The following is a 20780-nucleotide window of genomic DNA, read 5'->3' as shown; positions in this document are numbered from 1 at the left end:
ATACGGTATGAAGTAGGGGTTCAAATTCATTCTTTTACACATGAATATCCCGTTGTTTTTTTTTTTTTTTTTAAGGTTTTATTTATTTATCTGACAGAGAGACATCGAGAGAGGGAACACAAGCAGGGGGAGTGGGAGAGGGAGAAGCAGGCTTCCCGCCGAGCAGGGAGCCCGATGCGGGGCTCGATCTCAGGACCCCGGGACCATGACCCGAGCCGAAGGCAGACGCCTAACGACTGAGCCACCCAGGCGCCCCTGAATATCCCGTTGTAAAGATAATTCCTTTTCTATTGAATTATCTTGGCACCCTTTTCTAAGGTCACATCTCTATTATAAAATTTACCAAAGTTTGCCTTGTTTTGTGGTAAACTGGCTAAATCTTTCTCTGTCATTGGAGTATAGGGAATATGTTTTGTTCATTTAAAATGAGAAAATCAGGGCACCTGGCTGGCTTAGTTAGCGGAGCATGCAACTCTTGATCTCGGGGTCATGAGTTCAAGCCCCACGTTGGGTGTGGAGCCTATCAAAAAAAAAAAAAAAAAGAAAGTTAAGATAGTAATTTTTATGTTACAAAAATTAAAAAAAAATGGGAAAACCTATATGAAAAACACCTACCACAGGGCCTGAAAGTAAATATTTCTTTCCATCTTTTGAGTCTTCCCACAGCACTTATTGTGGTATTTGGCACACAATAGTTAACCATAAATGTTTGCTGAATGTAAGGTGGGCTTGAGCATGCACTCCAAAAGAAGGAGGTGGTTTCTGAAAACTCTGATTGGATGGGAGATCCAGAACATGTTCAGGTCTTTTCAAACTAAGAATCTGAATAACAGCAGAGACTGACTCCAACAGCTTAGTGAAGTTCTGTTGTTGTCAGAGTAGGAGCCTTCAAATGATTCCTCATCCTTGAAGGTAAGTGACAAACAGCCTTTCACTTAAAGTGAACCCAAGCACTTAGAACAACCCGACAGGTCCAGAACATTTTCCCCCTTAGTTTAATTTCAAATTCTCCAGATGTCTACTTATTTAACTGTTTATGCAGTAATAAAATTTTACCTTGTGGCTTTGACCTCAATTCCACAAAATCGATTGTGGTTCTTATCTACCTAGGAGCAGAAAGATTTTCTCAGGCAGTAACAACCACTATTGAAAAGGCAAAGAAACAGCACTCAGCTATGGCAGGCAATTCTATTTTCAGTGACTCTTTTCTCCCTTTCTTTTTCTCTCTCACGTGCTGACATCAGGAACTCTCACAATCTCTCAGAAATAGAGCACGAAGCTGGAGATAAAGTACTGTTCATTCCACCAGGGAGTTTCCTACAGGTTCATGTCCGGGCAATGTTCATGTCCGGGCAATGTTCCTGCCTGTCCCTTGGGTACTTTTCTGAGATTCCAGGATCTGCCTCTCTCTGTGAGAACGTGTGTATGTGCAAGTCCTGAACCTAAGCTGTGTGCTATACAGATACACATAATAACTTTCTTACACCTTCTTGTCACCTTTGAAAAACGTTCACAGGGGTAGGTCTCATAGCTAAGTGCTTCAAATTACAGTTTCTCACTCCAGCGCCAAATCACTTCTCTACAGTTAATCAGGTAGGAGGCTCTTAAATACATTTTCTTCTAGGGCTTGTGGCCACTTCCTAACCCTAAGGTAAGTAGAATCCAGCGAGGCTGGAATAAAAACAATTTTTTAAAATTAGACTTTATATTTTAAGTTCACAGCAAAACTGAGCTGAAGACTGAGATTTCACAAATAACCCCCTTGCCCAGCCTCTCCATTATCAGCATCCGGGAGGGAGTGATCCATTTGTCACAACTGAAGAACCTGTTCTGATATCATAATCACCCAAAGCCCACAGTTAATATTGGGGTTCACTGGATGTTGTACATGCTATGAGTTTGGACAAATGTATATTGACATGTATTCACCGTTATACTATACAGAATCATTTCACTGCCCCAAAAATCCTGTGTTCTGGCAAGACTCCATTTATTTTTATTTATTTATTTATTTATTTATTTATTTATTTATTTATTTATTTATTTATTGAGACTCCATTTAAAAGGGTGATACGAGAGGAAAAGAAAAAGAGCGTGCAGCCCAGAGGCTTGACCAAACTCCAAGTTTCTTCCCAAGTTCAGGGCTCCCAGCCGACCGATCTCTCCAAGTCCAGCCAGGGGAAGGTAGCTCCTCCCCCTCCTCCTTTAAATGTCAAGCAAATGGGTTTCCTGTTGACACCGGAATATTGTGAAAGGACAGGAAGAGGCCAAGTCACCTCCTCTTTCTCGGCTTCCTATCCCATTTATTTATTTTATACACGTTTGTTTCGGTCGGGCGGGCGGCTCCAGCGTGTGGCTGTGGGGCGGCCCCAGCGGCGGTAACCCCTCCCCGAGGAGGCGAGGCCTCGCCACAACCCGCCCCATCCCGGCTCCAACTCGGCGGGGCGGGGAAGGGAAGGAGGAAGGGGGAAGAGAGTGGGAGACAGCAAGCTGGGAGAAGGAGGCCGCGGGTGCGCCGCGAGGAGGCGGGGAAACCGGCCGGGCCCGAGCCAGGCCGCTCCCCCGCGGGCTGCAGCAGGTGGAGTCCGCAGAGGTAGCCGCCGCCGCTGCCGCCTCCCCCGGGCCCGAGGGCGCTGGCGTGGGGCGTCGGTGCTTGCGGACCCGGCGCCAAGGCCCACGGCTTGCCCGCGGTTCCGGGGCTGCGCCTCCGCGCCTCGTCCATGGCTGAGGGCCGGCGGCGGGAGGACGAGGAGGAAGAGCTGCGCGAGCGCCGCGAGTTCGGGGGCCCGCGCCGCGCCCGGGGCCGTGCGCTGTCGGGCCACTCCGCCGCAGGTGAGGGGCGCAGGGAGCGCGAGCGGGTCCGGGGTCCGGGGGAGGAGGGGACCGAGGGCTGGGCGCCCTGGGGCCGGGCAGGTCCTGCCCGGGACTGCGGCGGCTCCCTCACCCGCCCGGCTGGGACCGGCATCTTTCACTCTGCGCGGGGAGACGCAGGGAGGGTGGCTTTTCCATCCTCATGCTCACTCTCGGGCCGAGGCCCCAGGAAATTCAAACTGGTCTCTACCTGCTAGTGGTCGTGGAGCCGAAACGACAGCTGTTTCGTACGCACTAAATCCAGGAGCTGCTGGCTTGAACTTGGGGCCCGGGTGATTACTTATCTCCAGATGAGTTAGAGGCCGGTGCACGATTCTCTGGGTCTGGCAGCTCCGGGGACGACCCCTCCCGATGGGTTTGCCTGCGCGGCCGCTACCAGGTCACACCACGTGCTGATCAAGTCTGGTTTCGTGTCGCCTGAACTTCGGACCTTTGATTCTGCCCAACCCCCCACCAACCGCGCTCACCAATTATCTATAGCACTTGCTTTAGAGTTATTTTGTGAGCCCCCCAGTCCAGGATATAGCATGCCAAAAGGCAGTTCATTTGGATCGAGACTCATTTCTGGGTCTGTAGTAGTTACTTTCATGGTCTTGTGTTTTGGGGTGCACAAAGGCGGCTCGGATCAATAGTTTGGAACTTAAGTGGAAGAGTAAGTGTAGATCCACACCCCTTTTCTGTTCCTGGGGCAGCTTTTCAGTCAAACATAATGGAGAGTAAATTCTTTGGCCTTTGGTTCCAGCTGGATTAGCCACGTATCTGCAAACTGGAGGGAAGAACAAACTTAGGGAGATGACAACAGGAGGGAGATAGAGAAGTGAGAAAGATTTAGATGAGAACTAGTCGTTCAAGCCTCTTTAGAAAAGGGACCATAGTAAACATTCCATCAAGTCATGGAGAAACTTTTCTATGTGGCTCCCTTAACCTGAGGGAAAATTGGAGAATTAAGATAACAGGTCTGTGGGGAACCAGTGAGGGATAGAAAATGGGATGAAAGGAAAGAATTTAGTGGAACATAAAGAAATAGTCAATTTGATACCCTTGGTGTAGGATCTTGGAACCTTAAAAATAATTCTTGATGCCCATTACTAGGACTTTTCATCAAAGTAAGGCATTTGACTTTCTTCATTAACACCAGTCGTTTTGAAAGTAATTGATAGTTTTGTTCAGTATAAGCCAGACTAATGAAATCATGGGCAGCTGCTGGCTATGAATTAATATTTCTTGCAAGAATACAATGAAAAAACTTTACAAAGATGTCCCTCCATTGATGTGCTGATTTAAACAGTGTAGGGTGCCTTGGATTCCTATTACCTTCAGCAAACAGCTTCACTTTCTCTTACAATGGACTGTAACGTGCAAGAGTATTGGAGGTCAGACTAGATATGATCCAGATACATGTTCATCATTTAGTTGCAATATGTATGTTTATTCTAAGGCTGGCAGAAGCTTTTCTAGATTCTGTGATAATACTTTGCTGGAAATTGGTGTTTGCAGTCTAACCATGTAATAATATGCCCTGTTTCCATTAAGGGGTGAAGGACAGAAATACTATGAAGTGGGCAGAGGGTTAAACTTGCAACAATTGGTCTTCTTTCTTTTGGGATACATTGGTTTTTTTTTTTTTTTTTTTTTTTTTTTAAGATTTTATTCATCCGACAGAGAGAGAGAGACACAGCGAGAGAGGGAACACAAGCAGGGGGAGTGGGAGAGGGAGAAGCAGGCTTCCCGCTGAGCCGGGAGCCCGATGTGGGGCTCGATCCCAGGACCCTGGGATCATGACCTGAGCCGAAGGCAGACGCTTAACGACTGAGCCACCCAGGCGCCCCTGGGATACATTGTTTAATAGTCCACATTTCTTTACAAGCTGTGCTCCTCTTTCCACTCATTAGTCCACGTGTTTTTCAGACACCATCGCATTCCTTACCAAGCTTGGGCGTTTGCTCGTTCTGTTTGTGCTAGATGTTGTTCTCCATCCAAGTAAGAGTGTGAACTGACCCAGAAGCTTAGTGTTTCTTCTGCTTATCGTCTTTCTAATCTTTCACCTCTCTGGTTCTTGTTGCTTCCTTCTTCCCCCTGTTTTACAATCTAGATTTTCTTTTTCTTTGATCTCACATAACTTGACACCATACATTTGGGGTTTATGGACTGAGGGAGTCTGTGAACTCCTTCTCTTCCTGCTAAATGTAGGTGTGGTTGTGAAGATGTGTTTATTTATTTTTGCAGTATACATTCAGAAGAGTGTATAAAGCCTGTAAATTATAAAGTGAAACTCTTGTAACCTGTGTCCAAATCAAGAAATAGAATATTGTCGGGGCGCCTGGGTGGCTCAATCGTTGAGCATCTGCCTCTGGCTCGGGTCATTTTCCCAGGGTCCTGGGATCGAGCCTCGCATTGGGCTCCCTGCTCGGCGGGAAGCCTGCTTCTCCCTTTCCCTCTCCCCCTGCTTGTGTTCCCTCTCTCACTGTCTGTCAAATAAATAAATAATATATTTAAAAAAAAAAGAAATAGAATATTGTTAGTTCCCTAGAAGCAAACTCTGATCCCTCCTGGTCATGGCCTCTTATTTCCCCTTGAGGGAACTACTATTTTTTTTTTTTGTATTAATTTCCTTGCTTTTCTGTACAGTCTTCCCTGTATGCATATGCATCCCTATACAGTATTTAGTTTACCTATTTTAAAACTTCATGGAAGTGGAACCATCCTGTCTGTATTCTTTAGTGTTATGCCTTTTTTCACTCAATATTTTTTGTAAGATTTATCCATACTGTTATATGCAGCTGTAGTTTGTTTTCATTGCATAAATTTATCACCCTTTTTGGCTATCATTTTTTTTTTTTTATTGATTTGTTGGGGTTCTTACAGAGGAATCTGAACTTTTGTTGGTTGGATGTGCTGCAAATATGTTCTTCCACTTGGGCATATTTTTTAAAATTTTCTTTATGGTTTCTTTTGAAGTGGAAATACTTAATTTCAATGTAGGTGTATTTATGAATCTTTCTTTGTAGTTAGTGACCCTCTTCCCCTTGCTGTGCCCCTTGGTTAAGAATGCTTTCCCTAACCAAGGTCATGAAGATATTCTCCTAATCTCCTGTATTTCCTAAAAGTTTTGTAGCTTTCTTTGGGGAGAGATACCGTAACTTTCATCAGAATCTCAAATGGGTCGGAGACCCTCTTGCTCACCTTCAACATTTTTTTTTAAAGATTTTATTTATTTATTTGACAGAGAGAGACACAGTGAGAAAGGGAACACAAGCAGGGGGAGTGGGAGAGGGAGAAGCAGGCTTCCTGCGGAGCAGGGAGCCCGATGCGGGGCTTGATCCCAGGACCCCCGGATCATGACCTGAGCCGAAGGCAGACGCTTAACGACTGAGCCACCCAGGCGCCCCACCACCTTCAACATTTTTATATTGTTTCCTCAAAGGGCAGGGAATGCACAATTCTGGGACCTTCCCTAATCACCAGGAAGAGTGGTAGGCATTAATAGGGTTTAATTAATATTAAATAAATTTATTCTTTCCATATATTTATGACTTTATGGTAAACTCTGGAAGGACAGCTGTAACTTCTTCCATGTGTTCTGAGTAAAATAAGTAATATCGTCAGTATGAGGGCACAGAATAAAATTCATGTTCACCATCAATCAGATGTTTCTTATCCCCTGTGAGGTCAGTATTATTTTCTCCATTTTATAATTGAAAAGATTCAGGCTCGGAAATATTTAAGCAACTTGAGGAGGATCCATCAGCTAGTAAATGGTAGAATGGGGACTTGAATCCATGTCTTTTTGACCTGAAAGTCCGTGTTTTTCCAAGCTGTCTCACTGGCTGCTAATAAAAGTCAGTTGCTATTAATGCTTCACATGTTTATACCTGTATGTTGCTTGTTATATTTTACAAATACTTTACATTTATTTGGTGCTTTTCTGATGAGGAAGGGCTTTCACAGCCTCATTTAACTTGATTCTTTCAAATAAGCTGAGGGAAGAGGGTATGTTTTGTTATTCCCATTTTTTTTTTTTTAAGATTTTATTTATTTGACAGAGACACAGCGAGAGAGGGAACACAAGCAGGGAGAGGGGGAGAGGGAGAAGCAGGCTTCCTGCTGAGCCGGGAGCCCAATGCGGGGCTTGATCCCAGGACCCGGGGACCATGACCTGAGTTGAAGGCAGACATTTAATGACTGAGACCCAGGCGCCCCAGTTATTCCCATTTCATTTTATTTAATTAATTTTTTAAGTTTTTTTATTTATTTGACAGAGCATAAGCAGAGGGAGAGAGAGGGAGAAGCAGGTTCCCTGCTGAGTAAGGAACCCGATGCGGGACTCAATCCCAGGGTCCTGGGATCATGACCCGGGCTGAAGGCAGCTGCTTAACCGCCTGAGCCACCCAGGTGCCCCCAGTTATTACCATTTTAAATACATAAATTGAGGGGCACCTGGGTGGCTCAGTTGGTTAAGCGTCTGCCTTTGGCTCAGGCCATGATCCCAGGGTGCTGGGATCGAGCCCCGCATCGGGCTCCCTGCTCAGTGGGGAGTCTGCTTCTCTTCTCCCTCTCCTCCCTCCCACCCCATGCTCTCGCTCACTCTATCTCAAATAAATAAATAAAATCTTTTAAAAAAAATTAAGACAAGTAAATTGAAACTCAAATGTTAGAAGACTTAGTCTAAAATAATACAGGTAATAGGTACACCTGCACCTCAGTTACCTCTATTGTGTGTTTCAAGTCATAAACTATAGTTTTTTTGAGTTGATACATGGGACATACCAGGTCATATGGCCCAGTTTGTAGTTGTCTAAAAAGTTGAAGAAACTTACTGAATTGCTGTATGAGTTCTAGTAATTTGGGGGTGGAATCTTTAGGGTTTTCCACATAAAGTATTGTGTCATCTGCGAAAAGAGACTTGTGTACTTAATCCCCATCACCTATTTCACCCATCCCCCTCCTATTTCCCCTCTGGTAACCACCAGTTTGTTCACTATTTTTTTGCTGCTGTTCTCCATATCTAAGAGTCTCTTTTTTTGTCTCTCTTCTTTGTTCACTTGTTTTGTTTCTTAAATTCCACACATGAGTGAAATCATATGGCATATGTCTTTCTCTGACTGACTTATTTCACTTAGCATTATAATCTCTAGCTCCATCCATGTCATTGCAAATGGCAAGATTTCATTCTTTTTGATGACTGAGTAATATTCCATTGTATGTATATATCACATCTTCATTCATTATTGGTGGACAGTTGGGCTCCTTCCATATCTTGGTTATTGTAAATAATGCTGCTATAAACAGGGTGCATGCATCCCTTTGAATTAGTGTTCTAGGGTAAATACCCAAAGTGCCCTTTGGGTAAATACCCAGTAGTGGAATTACTGAATCATATGGTAATTCTATTTTTAATTTTTTAAGGAACCTCCATACTGTTTTCCACAGTGGCTGCACCAGTTTGCATTCCCACCAACAGTGCACGAGGGTTCCTTTTTCTCCACATCCTTACCAACACCTGTTTCTTGTGTTGTTGAGTTTAGCCATTCTGACAGGTGTGAGGTGATAATCTCATTGTGATTTAGTTATGCACTTCCCTGATATTTAGTGATGTTGAGCATCTTTTCATATGTCTGTTGGCCATCTGTCGGTCTTCTTTGGAAATATGTTTATTCATGTCTTCTGCCCATTTTTTTTTGAGAGCAAATAATTTTTTTTTTTTAAGATTTTATTTATTTATTTGAGAGAGAGAGAATGAGAGAGAGAGAGAGAGAGCACATGAGGGGGGAGGGTCAGAGGGCGAAGCAGACTCCCTGCCGAGCAGGGAGCCCGATGCGGGACTCGATCCAGGGACTCCAGGATCATGACCTGAGCCGAAGGCAGTTGCCCAACCAACTGAGCCACCCAGGCGCCCCAGAGCAAATAATTTTTAATTAGCAAATACACCAAAGAATCATGCAATGCTGCCAGCATTGGATGCAATCCTGGGCCACAAGTCTGCACACTCCTTTGCGACTGGTCCTGTGATAGCAGAACCTTTCATTTGTTTACTATGACCCCCGCATTATCTTCAAAATAGAGAAACACACCATCTTTTCTCCGGTATGACTTACGTTGTTGAATTACCACTGTTGGATGTACCTTCTTTCTGAGTTCTGGTTTGCCTTTCTTCACTGTGGCCATCACCATGTCACCCACACCAGCAGCAGGAAGTCTGTTCAGTTGTCCCTTGATCCCCTTCACAGAGATGATATACAGGTTTTTGGCTCCTGTGTTGTCAGCACAGTTGATCACGGCACCTACCGGAAGACCCAGGGGAATCCGGAATTTCGCACCGGAGGACCCACCACGTCCTTGCTTTGACATCTTGAACGCCGGAAAAGGGCCTGCCCATTTTTAATTGGATTATTTTTTATTTTTTGGTGTTGAGTTGTAGGAGTTCTTTGTATATTTTGGATACTACTTTATTGGATAGGTCATTTGCAAGCATCTTCTCCCATTCAGTAGGTTGCCTTTTTTTTTTCTTTAAAGATTTTATTTATTTATTTGACAGAGAGACACAGTGAGAGAGGGAACGCAAGCAGGGGGAGTGGGAGAGGGAGAAGCAGGCTTCCCGCCGAGCAGGGAGCCCCATGCGGGGCTCGATCCCAGGACCCTGGGATCACGCCCCGAGCCAAAGGCAGACACTTAATGACTGAGCCACCCAGGCACCCCTCAGTAGGTTGCCATTTAGTTTTGTTGATTGTTTCTTTGCTGTGCAGAAGCTTTTTATTTTGATGTAGTCACAATAGTTTTTTGGGGGTGCTTGTTTGTTTTTTGTGGGTTTATTTGCTTTTGTTTCTCTTACCCCAGGAGGCATATCTAGAAAAATGATGCTATGGCCAATGTCAGAGAAATTACTGCCTCTGCTCTCTTCTAGGATTTTTATGGTTTCAGTTCTTATATTAGGTCTTTAATCCATTTTGAGTTTATTTTTTGTCTATAGTGTAAGAAAATGGTCCAGTTTCACTTTTTTGCATATAGCTGTCCAGTCTCCCCAGCACTATTTGTTGAAGAGACTCTCTTTTTCCCACTGCATATTTTTGCCTCCTTTGTTGTAGATTAATTGACCATGTAATCATGGGTTTATATCTGAGTTCCCTATTCTATTCCATTGAACTGTGTCTTTTTTTGTGCCAGTACCATACTGTTTTGATTACTACAGTTTTGGTAGTATATCTTGAAATCTGGGATTGTGATAGCTCCAGTTTTATTCTTTATCTAAGCTTGCTTCAGCTATTCGGGCTCTTTTGTGGTTGTATACAAGTTTTAGGATCATTTGTTCTAGGTCTGTGAAAAATGCTCTTGGTATTTTGATAGGCATCGCATTAAATCTGTAGATTGCTTTGGGTAATATGGACTTTTTTCTTTTTTTAAAGATTTATTTATTTGAGAGAGAGAGAGAGAGAGCCTGCAATCGCAAGGGGCCAGGCAGAGGGAGAGAGAGAATCCCAAGCCGGCTGGAGCCTTCTGCAGGGCTGGATCACAACCCTGAGATCATGACCTGACCCAAAATCAAGAGTTGGACACTTAACTGACTGAGCCACCCAGATGCCCCTCATATGGACATTTTAACAGTATTTGTTCTTCCAGTCCATGAGCATGGAATATCTTTTAATTTGTTTGTGTCATCTTCAATTTCTTTAACCAGTGTTTTATAGTTCTCAGAGGACAAGTCTTTTACCTCTTTCATTAAATTTTTACCTAGATACTTTATTATTTTTGGTGTAATTGTAAATTGAATTGTTTCCTTAATTTCTCCTTCTGCTACTTCATTATTAGTGTACAGATATACAACCGATTCCTGTATATTGATTTTATATCCTGCGATCTTACTGAATTCATTTATCAGTTCTAGTAGTTTTTTGGTGGAGTCTTTAGGGTTTTCTATATATAGTATCATGTAATATGCAAATAGTGAAAGTTTTATTTCTTCCTTACCAATTTGGATGCCTTTTATTTCTTTTTGTTGTCTAACTGCTGTGGCTAGGACTTCCAGTATTATGTTGAATAAAAGTGGTGAGAGTGGACATCCTTGCCTTGTTCCTATTCCTAGGGGAAAAGCTCGTTTTCTTCCCCAGTATGTTAGCTGTGGTTTTTCATATATGGCCTTTATTATGTTGAGGTATGTTCCCTCTAAACCTACTTTGTTGAGGGCTTTTATCATGAATGGGTATTGTACTTTGTCAGATGCTTTTTCTGCATCTCTTGAAATGATTATATGGTTTTCATCCTTTCTCTTGTGGATGTGATGTATCATGTTGATTGATTTGTGAATATTGAACCATCCTTGCATCCTGGGAATAAATCCCACTTGGTCATAGTGAATGATATTTTTTAATGTATTGTGGATTTGGTTTACTAGTATTTTGCTGAGGATTTTTGCATCTAGGTTCATCAGAGATATTGGCCTATAGTTCTTTTTTTTTGTAGTAGTCTTGATCTGATTTTGGTATCAGGGTAATGCTGGCCTCATAGAATGAATTTGGAGGCTTTCCTTCCTTTTCTTCTTTTTTTCTTTTTTTGGAACCGTTTGAGAAGAATATGTATTAACTTTACTCTTTGAATGTTTGGTAGAATTCACCTGTGAAGCCATCTGGTCCTGGTCTTTTGTTTGTTGGGAGTTTTTTGATTACTGATTCAGTTTCATTGCTGGTCATCAGTCTGTTCAAATCTTCTATTTCTTCCTCCTTCAGTTTTGGGAGGTTATGTGTTTCTAGGAATTTATCCATGTCTTCTAGGCTTTAATGAAGATAAATAATATAAAGTAGATGAAGATAAATAAGAATATAAAGTAGTCCATGGTGACTATCAAGGGGACTTTAGCAAGAGAACCAAACTGTCCTTGTTCATTTTTTCTCACTAACTGTGTGACCTTGAACAAGTTACCTAAACTCTCTGGGCTTCCATTCCTTATTTGTAAAATGGGAATATTAATAAAGCCTATTGCATAGAATTTGAGAATTAAATGAATTAGTATAGCTAATAGCTTTAGAACATGGATAGGTACATAGTAAATATTTATAAAGTTATTAGTGTTTATTTATGTATACTTTTGTTATTGTTAAAATAGCTGACACTTAGCCGAATCCACATTTTTCTTCATTTGGGAGAAGTTATGGGGTTTCAGTTGGTGGAGAAGAAGGAGGTAAACCTGCATCTTCAGCATTTCATAATCTAATGTAGTTGCTTTGCTTTGGAGTTCATGCATCTTTTAGAAATACATTAATTTTACAAGACCCCCCCCCCCCCGCAAAGACTGAGTGGAGTTCTTCATTTGGCATTCCTTGTCCCATACAGAATTTTAACATGTCTTATAGTGACCTTTACCTTTTATTCGTCATTACAAATGAAAAGCTCATTCTTGCTTTTCATGTAGTTCAAAGTTAACCAGTGTGCATCTCTTCATTCTTCTTCCTTTTGTTAAATTTTGACACTATTCATTGGTGCTTCTAACTTCATTGGCACATTATATTCTGAGGGCAATATACTCAGCTTTCCCTTAGGTCATTTCAGCTTTGCATTCAGTGGTACTTTGAAATTAATCCTCTGAGCACTTGGGTTTTAATCAAGTCTCTCAATTAGCTTTAGCCTCTAGCAATTTACAGCATCTCTCTGGGCCATGGTTTTTGCTTTATTAATTGAAAGGATAAGGCTTCCAACTTTACACTTGATGATTCTAGGAGATGAGAAGAAAAATAACTTCTGACTTAGTTTGTAGAAGTTTGCCAAAGTGTGTGGTAAGATCTTGGGCAGGTTTCTCTGGGCTCCTTCTGAAGTGCTCTATTGATGAGGTAGAAGCCAAAAGTGGCAAAGCTCAGGAGACATTGCCTCACCTGGAGAGAACAGTTACATTAGCTTAAGTTATCTGATAGTTTCATAGGATTTCCATTGATAAAGTGATGATCCACTTCAGCAATGGAATAAGATGTGTTCTAGGGAATTTATAGTAAGGAGGGTAAGGGTAGGCATGATGGGAATGTTATCAATTAAGTACAAGATGAAAATATGTGTTTAGTAGCTTCAGAGCATAGAGTGGGGTTAGAGGTTGGGGAGGAAGTGGATATAACCTGACACAAGGAGGAAGGTGGCCTGCCTTCTTCTTCACAAGGAGGTAGAAATCAGTTCCTGTCTCTCATTAACTGTAGGCCTCATCTTTAGGAGCTCTAAGCTTGCCTTTGGGGTGGGAATGCGTGTATGAGGGGGCATTGGGGGGTATAGGCTGTAGACTGTCTTTTTTTTTTTTAAGAGTATCTACATCATTTTTTTTGGAATCCCTCTGCATGGGAGATACCATTCTTTTTTTACTGTCTCCTTCATTTCTTGAGACTCTCTAAACATACACATTGGAGTTGTCTTTAGACCCTGCCTTTGGGGGGAATATAAGCTCAATTCCTGAACCCTAATTCCAAAAACAAGGATTTTCCTTGTTTTTGATGGACTTGACAGTATTTTTTTTTTTTTAAGATTTTGTTTATTTATTTGAGAGAGAGAGAATGAGAGATAGCACGAGAGGGAAGAGGGTCAGAGGGAGAAGCAGACTCCCTGCTGAGCAGGGAGCCCGATGCGGGACTCGATCCTGGGACTCCAGGATCATGACCTGAGCCGAAGGCAGTCGCTTAACCAACTGAGCCACCCAGGCGCCCAGTGGACTTGACAGTATTGAGGGTTTATTGGTCAGATATTTTGTAGGATGTCACTCTTGGTATTTGTCTGATATGTTTTCTCATGTTTAGAGTGGGGCTGTGGGTGTTTGGGAGACATGAATGCTTGCCACATTTTTATTGTATATTAAGTGTACATCATATTAGCATCATTTATCGCTGTTGATGTTGACCTTGATCTTTTATCTGAGTTAGTATTTGTCAGATTTCTCAACTTCAAGGTTACTCTACCCACCCCAAGCCTCTTTCCATCCTGTAGGAAGTGAAGGAAATCACCGTGCACAGCCCACACATAAGGAGGAAGGAGTTATGTTCTAACTTCTTGAGGGCAGAGTATCTACATCATTTTTTTTGGAATCCCTCTGCATGGGAGATACCATTCTTTTTTTACTGTCTCCTTCATTTCTTGAGGCTCTCTAAACATACACATTGGAGTTGTCTTTAGACCCTGCCTTTGGGGGGAATATAAGCTCAATTCCTGAACCCTAATTCTGCCTAGAATATCCGATGTGTGCTGATGTCAGGCACATAATTTCATTTCATAATTAGAAAGGAAAGGCACAACATACATATGTCTGATTGAGGTGTCCTGTGATTAAAACTCATTCATACTAGAGTATCAGCAGGTACAAAGGACTAATAGGAGTTATGTTTCAATCTTGGATATGGAGAGGAAGTTAGAGTAGGAGAGGAATTTGGAAAAGTGCTGGACTAGACTAATTAGATAATAATGAGTTAATACTTACCATGCAGTGGGTACCAGGTAGTATTGTAGTTGTTTTACATTTAGTCCTTGTGCCAATCCTATGACGTAGGTATGACTATTCCTTCATTTTTACAGATGAGGAACATGAGGCCTAGGAGGGGTAAATAATCTATTCAAGGTCACACAACTAGGAGGAAGTGACTCCTAGTTGCCTACCCAGTATTCATCCCCTTCTTCCTTAGTCAGTGGAACCCTGTATTGCCTAATGTGGCAATGTGCCCACCTGCTTCTACCAGCTTACTAATGAGATGCAAGTAAGAGTTGAGTGGGGCTTCTAGGAAAGTGCTTTAAAGAGGGGACTCGGGGATGCCTGGGTGGCTCGGTCGATGAAGCGTCTGCCTTTAGCTCAGGTCATGATCCCAGGGTCCTGGGATCGAACCCTGTGTCTGGCTCCCTGCTTAGGGAGTCTGCTTCTCCTCTCCCTCTGCTCCTCCCCCCACTCGTGCTGTCTCTCAAATAAATAAATAAAATCTTTTTTTTTTTTTAAGATTTTATTTATTTGAGAGAGCGAGAATGAGAGAGAGAGAGCACATGAGAGGGGGGAGGGTCAGAGGGAGAAGCAGACTCCCCGCTGAGCAGGGAGCCTGATGCGGGACTCGATCCCGGGACTCCAGGATCATGACCTGAGCCGAAGGCAGTCGCCCAACCAACTGAGCCACCCAGGCACCCATAAATAAATAAAATCTTAAAAAAAAAAAAAAAAGGAGGGGACTCAGCTGCACAGCATATCCTTTTGCTCTTCCTTCCCACTCCTACCAGGAATAGGAGGTGTAGCTCCTAGCAGCCATCCTGGCCATGAGGTCACCTTGAGGATGGAAGCCAGGCACTGAGAATGGTGGAGCAGAAAAATGGATGGAATCTCACTTAGTTTCTAGTGATAACAGAGTTATCATAGGAGGTTTTGATTTCCTGCCTTCTTCATTTGAGAAAACATAAACTATCTGGTTAAAGCCACTGTTAGGGGCACCTGGGTGGCTCAGTCAGTTAGGTGGGGTCTTGGTCCTTTAGCTTGGGCCCTGATCCCAGGGTCCTGGGATCGAGCCCCGCATCGGGCTCCTTGCTCAGCGGGGAGCCTGCTTCTCTCTCTGCCTGCCGCTCCTCCCTGCTTGTGCTCTCTCTCTCTCTGACAAATGAATAAATAAGATCTTAAAAATAAAGATAAATAAAATAAAAATAAATAAATAAAGCCACTGTTATCTTAGGCCTGTACAACTAGCAGTGGAATACAGTTCCTGACTGATAAAAATTCTAATTTGATCTTATTTTCTCTCCCTACCACCATGCTTAATGCGTTTTGGAAACATGAGGTTACCTTAGGATATCTAGATTTTTGTTTTTTTGTGTTTTTTTTTTAAGATTTTATTTATTTATTTGACAGAGACACAGCGAGAGAGGGAACACAGGCAGTGGGAGTGGGAGAGGGAAACAGGCTTCCCACTGAGCAGGGAGCCTGACTCGGGCTCAACCCCAGGACCCTGGGATCATGACCTGAGCTGAAGGCAGACGCTTAACAACTGAACCACCCAGGCGCCCGTTTTGTTCTTTATTATAATATGGCCACTGAAAAATCACTTAGAGTAACCCCCCTCCCTTTGCATCTTTTGAAAGGGAATTATTCATTCTCAAACTACTTTATAAGTTTATTCTAGAGAAGGTGCTTGTGAACCTCCAAGTTCTCTTGTGTGATGTATAGTTCTTGAAGAGGGTCAGGGCCCTCCTAGGGCAAGTTGAAGGGTACTGAAAAGGAAACCTGTAGGATCTGAAAACAGTTTTCTGTTGTTGTCATTTTGCTTATTGCCAGGTCAGGCTATTTCTCAGGGAATAAATAAATGGAAGCTGTGACGGGAGGTGATTTTTGTCCCTCCTCTGCTGCATATGAGCAGGTTAACAGTTGCATTGCTGATGAGCCCTACAATGCGTTCCAGGCTTGCTGCTTATGATTCAGAGTTCATTTATGTTTGAGATGCCTGCCTTCATTGTACTGGAGCATTGTTTCCCGAAGATACATTAATCAAGGAATCACTATACTGGAAGATAACTAAATGCTTTTTCTCTGAGAGCTGGCCAAGAACAAGGGGCACAGAAGACAATTTGCATAATATGTGGAGAATTAGTTTTTCTAGCAGTAAAAATCGTCATTTCCAAATAGTCCTTTGAAACTAGTACAGAGATGTTCACAAAAAAACTGGAAGGCCCACCAGCATGGGCCATTCATATAAATGATCCCTTCTTGTCACTACACTCCTTATTTCTCCAAAAGGACTCCCCCTCAGCACACACTAGCTCAGTGGAGGTAACTGGAGCTCTGGGGTTATAAAGTACAGTTGTGTTACTCAGTTGAGATATAACTCTTGCCAGTGGAGGGTGTAGTTTGTAAGTAGAATTCATTTGGAATAAGATTGCATTTAAAGATTAATGTTAATTAGATAATGTGAAATGCCTAATATCAGAAACATTTTACCTCTTTTTTTTTTTTTAAGATTTTATTTATTTATTTGGCAGAGAGATACAGAGAGAGAGCAAGTAGGCAGAGAGGCAGGCAGAGGGAGAGGGAGAAGCAGGCTCCCCGCTGAGCAGGGAGCCCAATGCGGGGCTCAATCCCAGTACCCTGGGATTATGACCTGAGCCAAAGGCAGCCGCTTAACCGACTGAGCCACCCAGGCGCCCCAACATTTTACCTCTTAAACTGTTCTATTCCTGTTTCTTCTTAGAACATTTCTTGTGGTATTAAACTTTATAACATAGCGTGTGGTATTTTTCATAGTTCTGTAGCAATGGGTGCTCTAAACAGTGCTTCTCAAACTTTAATATGCCTACAAGTCACCTGGAGATCTTATAAAAATGTGATCCCTAATTTAATAGGTTTGCGGTGGAGCCCGAGATTCTGCATTTCTAACAAGCTCCAGGTGATGCTGCTGCTTCTGGTCCCTGGACCACATTTTGTGTAACAATGCCTGTACCTAGTGCCTCCCCACCTCAGTGCCAAGGTTCTCAGCACTGGCTAGGCATCAGACTCAGGTGCAGCTTTAAAAAGAGACTATGCTCCTGATCCCATCTTCAGATTTCCTGATTAATTACTTCTGGAATAGTTGCCGGGGAGCTAGGCTTTTGAACTTCCTCCGTGTGTGGTGAGATTCACTGGTTTAGTGTCCTGTTTGGACACTAAATGTGATGTTGAGTGGTTTCAGTGTGATTTCTTGTAATTTGAACTGTTTATGTTTTTCCATCATAAGTAATTCATATTGTGATGACTTGTAGTCAAACAGAAGAAATAAACAGAATTCACCATGCATTTTATACAGGGGTTTTATTTAATCCCTCTATTATCTTGTAGCATAATGAGGCTGCACTTAATGTTGTAAGGCACTATCATTGAAGTAACTGGAAAGCAATGTATGTGATAGTTATGTATTTTCACAGTGTAAGAAATAGAGGCCTATTTGGCTAACCTCAGCTGATGGAGGCTTATTACAAGGATACACAGTTAAGTTGGAAGAAACAGGAAATGGCCTCAGAAATCATTTGGAAATAAGAGTTGCTCTGGGAAACTGATAGCAAATAGCGACTCCAGAGAACATTTCTTTTCTTTTTTTTTTTTAAAGATTTTATTTATTTATTTGACAGAGAGAGACACAGCGAGAGAGGGAACACAAGCAGGGGGGAGTGGGAGAGGGAGAAGCAGGCTTCCCGCTGAGCAGGGAGCCGGATGTGGGGCTCGATCCCAGGACCCTAGGATCATGACCTGAGCCGAAGGCAGACGCTTAACAGCTGAGCCACCCAGGCGCCCTCCAGAGAACATTTCTTTATAAGTTGGGATAACCGGTACTTGTATGTCAGTGATACCACCTTTTTTGGTGACTTAGTTTACTTCTCTCTGCTTCCGTGGCTTCTGAAGTTACTGGAGAATTGGCTTTCTCTTTCTTACAGTCAGCCTCTTCAAGAAAGAAGCTCTAAGTAGGTTGTCCAGCTACTGTCCTTTACCCTTTGGGGCAGGGTTCTCAGGCCAGTTTACCTCAGAGGCCCTGGACAAACTATAGATAGCTACCTTTTTGTACCTATCAGATCCCTTCTCCTAGGTGAGTGTGGTAGGGGCCTGGGGTACCTTCATAGGACAATTGAGAATCACCTGCAGCTGCTTCTATTAGATAGGACTTTGGATCTTGGGGATGTTACGAGGTTTATTAGAATGCCGAGGATAAAATTGGCGGACTCCAAGCATGATCTGAATACTGTGACTTCCAGTAATGGGTTCCATTAGGGGAGAGACTGGTTTTTTTTTTCATTTTTATAGCCTCATAACTCAAACAGTGACTGGCACTTATGGTCAATACATATCTGCCAAATAGAATAGAATTGAACTTTTAAGAAATGTTTTAATGTGATCTTTATTATTTTTGTTTTATTTTGACCCAAATCCTTATGTACACCATGATGGAAAGCAAATTCCTACTTTGTTCATGGATTACCCTGTTGAGAAGAAAGGATATGCTCTGAAACCAAGAAACTTCACAGTTTTCCTATTTCCTTTTTAGTGTTAAGAGCTTTAGATGTTTGGGGCACCTGGGTGGCTCAGTTAAGCATCTGCCTTGAGCTCAGGTCATGATCCCAGGGTATAGGGATCAAGCCCTGGCACTGGGCTTTCTGCTCAGCCTGTTTCTCCCTCTGCCCCCGCCCCCCCCCCCCCCCCCCCCCCCCCCCCCGCTCTCTCTAGCTCTCTCAAATAAATAAAATCTTCAGGGGAAAAAAAAAAAGTTTTAGATGTTTGCCACTTGGTGTCATCAGTACAGCTGGTGCCGGGCTTTGGTCTGAAAGGACAGCAAATGGATGTCAAGTCCAGGGCTGGGAGTCCTTCCTCACGGCCTCCCTTCGGGGTCTTCTTGGCCTCGGGGTTGGTAAAGCAGCTCCGCGGGGCCTTGAACTCGCGGGCACCTCAGCCCGCCCGCAGCGCGGCCACCGCAGACGGTTGTGGGTTCTCGGGGCGAGCGGTTGCTCCCCGCCGAGGGTGCCGCCATCTTGGGTCCCCATTGAACCCACTTTCAAAGTACAAATGTAGATTTTGGATACTTGGCCACGGAAAGGAGGCTAATTTTCAGGTAAGGAGAGCGACGCTGGGAAGATAGGAGTCCCCGTTATTGCAGCCGGTGCTGCTGCTTAAAAGCCCCAGGCCCCTGAGGAAGGCGTGACCGGCGGGGCAAGATAGATGGCATGTAGGGCGTCAAAGTAAGCAGCAAGTTCAGCGCTGCGGACATCACCTGACTTGGGGAAAGGAGGTTGCCATTTAACAGCCCCTCCGGAAGAGGGGCAGTGATACTGAACATTTAGTACTAAGTCTTAATTACAGCATTTGCTGTTAGTGTACAATAGTACTTAACATAGTACTTAGAACTAACCTTTCGATAGCTTCTTGACAGAAGCTCGCTGAGAAGAGAGGAAGCACTGAAATAAAAGCATTTATTTGAAAGGGTCTTAGAATTGCAGTTCAAGGGAGCACAGATTCGGGTAGCAGCTCAACACCGAGGTGTAAGAGTCAGGGGTCTCTATTAGCAGTTTGGGGACATATCGGGAAACTTGTTTTCCAAAAATGATGATTGGAAGGTAATAATTACATTTTACAATTAATTAGTTTTCTGAGTACGGTTATTAGGAAAAGATTGTATGCAGCGTCCAGTTTTTTTTTTTTATCAAGAATATAGGCGTTGGGGCGCCTGGGTGGCTCAGTCGTTGGGCGTCTGCCTTTGGCTCGGGTCGTGATCCCGGGGTCCTGGGATCGAGCCCCGCATCGGGCTCCCTGCTCAGCGGGGAGCCTGCTTCTCCCTCTCCCGCTCCCCCTGCTTGTGTTCCCTCTCTTTCTGTCTCTGTCAAATAAATACATAAAAATCTTAAAAAAAAAAAAAAAAGAATATCGGTGTAACAGTCTTGTGTTTGGTCATATGCTTTTGCCCAGTTCAATAGTCCAGAGTAGTTACTGTTTCAAAAAACAGGATGAGGTTTTAGTCCCTAAAATAGAGTGGCTTCATGTTCAGAGATTTTACACAGGTTCACACTTTGCAGAAGGTAATTTGGTGCTAATCACTTAATAGGTTTCCAGAGAATGTTTAATGATAATGAGGAATTACGGGTTTTAATTCCAATATTCTTTACTTCTTTGCTCATTTAATTGAAAAGTAGATTTCTTACTCCCGTAGTAGGTTTTTAAAAAGTACCAACTTTTTGGCATGTTTGAACAAAGTATTTTATTTATCAGTCACTTGTTTAGTGCTTAATATATGTCAAGAACTCATGTAATCCCCCTTAATAACATAAAGTCAGATTCTGTTTTTCCCCAGATAAGAAAATTGAGGTGAAGAGAAATTAAGTGGAGCTGAGATTTGAACCCCTGCAGTCTTTTTTCTCCTTTAATTTAAAAATTTATATACAGGGGTGCCTGGTGGCTCAGTTGATTAAGAGTCTACCTTCAG

At 43.0% G+C, this 20780-nt stretch overlaps 1 protein-coding gene and 1 pseudogene across 9 annotated transcripts in view; one reads left to right on the top strand and one right to left on the bottom strand.

Moving 5' to 3' along the window:
* The first annotated feature begins 2054 nt into the window (after positions 1-2054).
* Positions 2055-20780, top strand: part of SH3D19 (SH3 domain containing 19) — a 177803-nt gene continuing 159077 nt past the window's right edge. For 4 of the 8 annotated variants that reach the window (XM_027598002.2, XM_027598006.2, XM_027598001.2 and 1 more), the window contains exon 1: positions 2055-2832. In XM_027598002.2, the coding sequence (XP_027453803.1) occupies positions 2721-2832 (112 nt within the window). In that variant the 5' untranslated portion in view covers positions 2055-2720. Of the gene's footprint in view, positions 2833-19289; positions 19416-20780 lie in introns of those variants that run through there. The other 4 variants (XM_035726042.1, XM_027598008.2, XM_027598009.2 and 1 more) reach the window with 3 other exon arrangements.
* Positions 8769-9231, bottom strand: LOC113924326 (annotated as a pseudogene). The gene has a single exon (XR_003520633.1). The product of XR_003520633.1 is annotated as a 60S ribosomal protein L23-like (transcript).

This window comes from Zalophus californianus, chromosome 2 (assembly GCF_009762305.2).
Source record: "Zalophus californianus isolate mZalCal1 chromosome 2, mZalCal1.pri.v2, whole genome shotgun sequence".
Taxonomy (NCBI): domain Eukaryota; kingdom Metazoa; phylum Chordata; class Mammalia; order Carnivora; family Otariidae; genus Zalophus; species Zalophus californianus.
The sequence above is the reverse complement of the archived record's forward strand: the minus strand, read 5'-3'. Positions and strand labels throughout refer to the sequence as shown.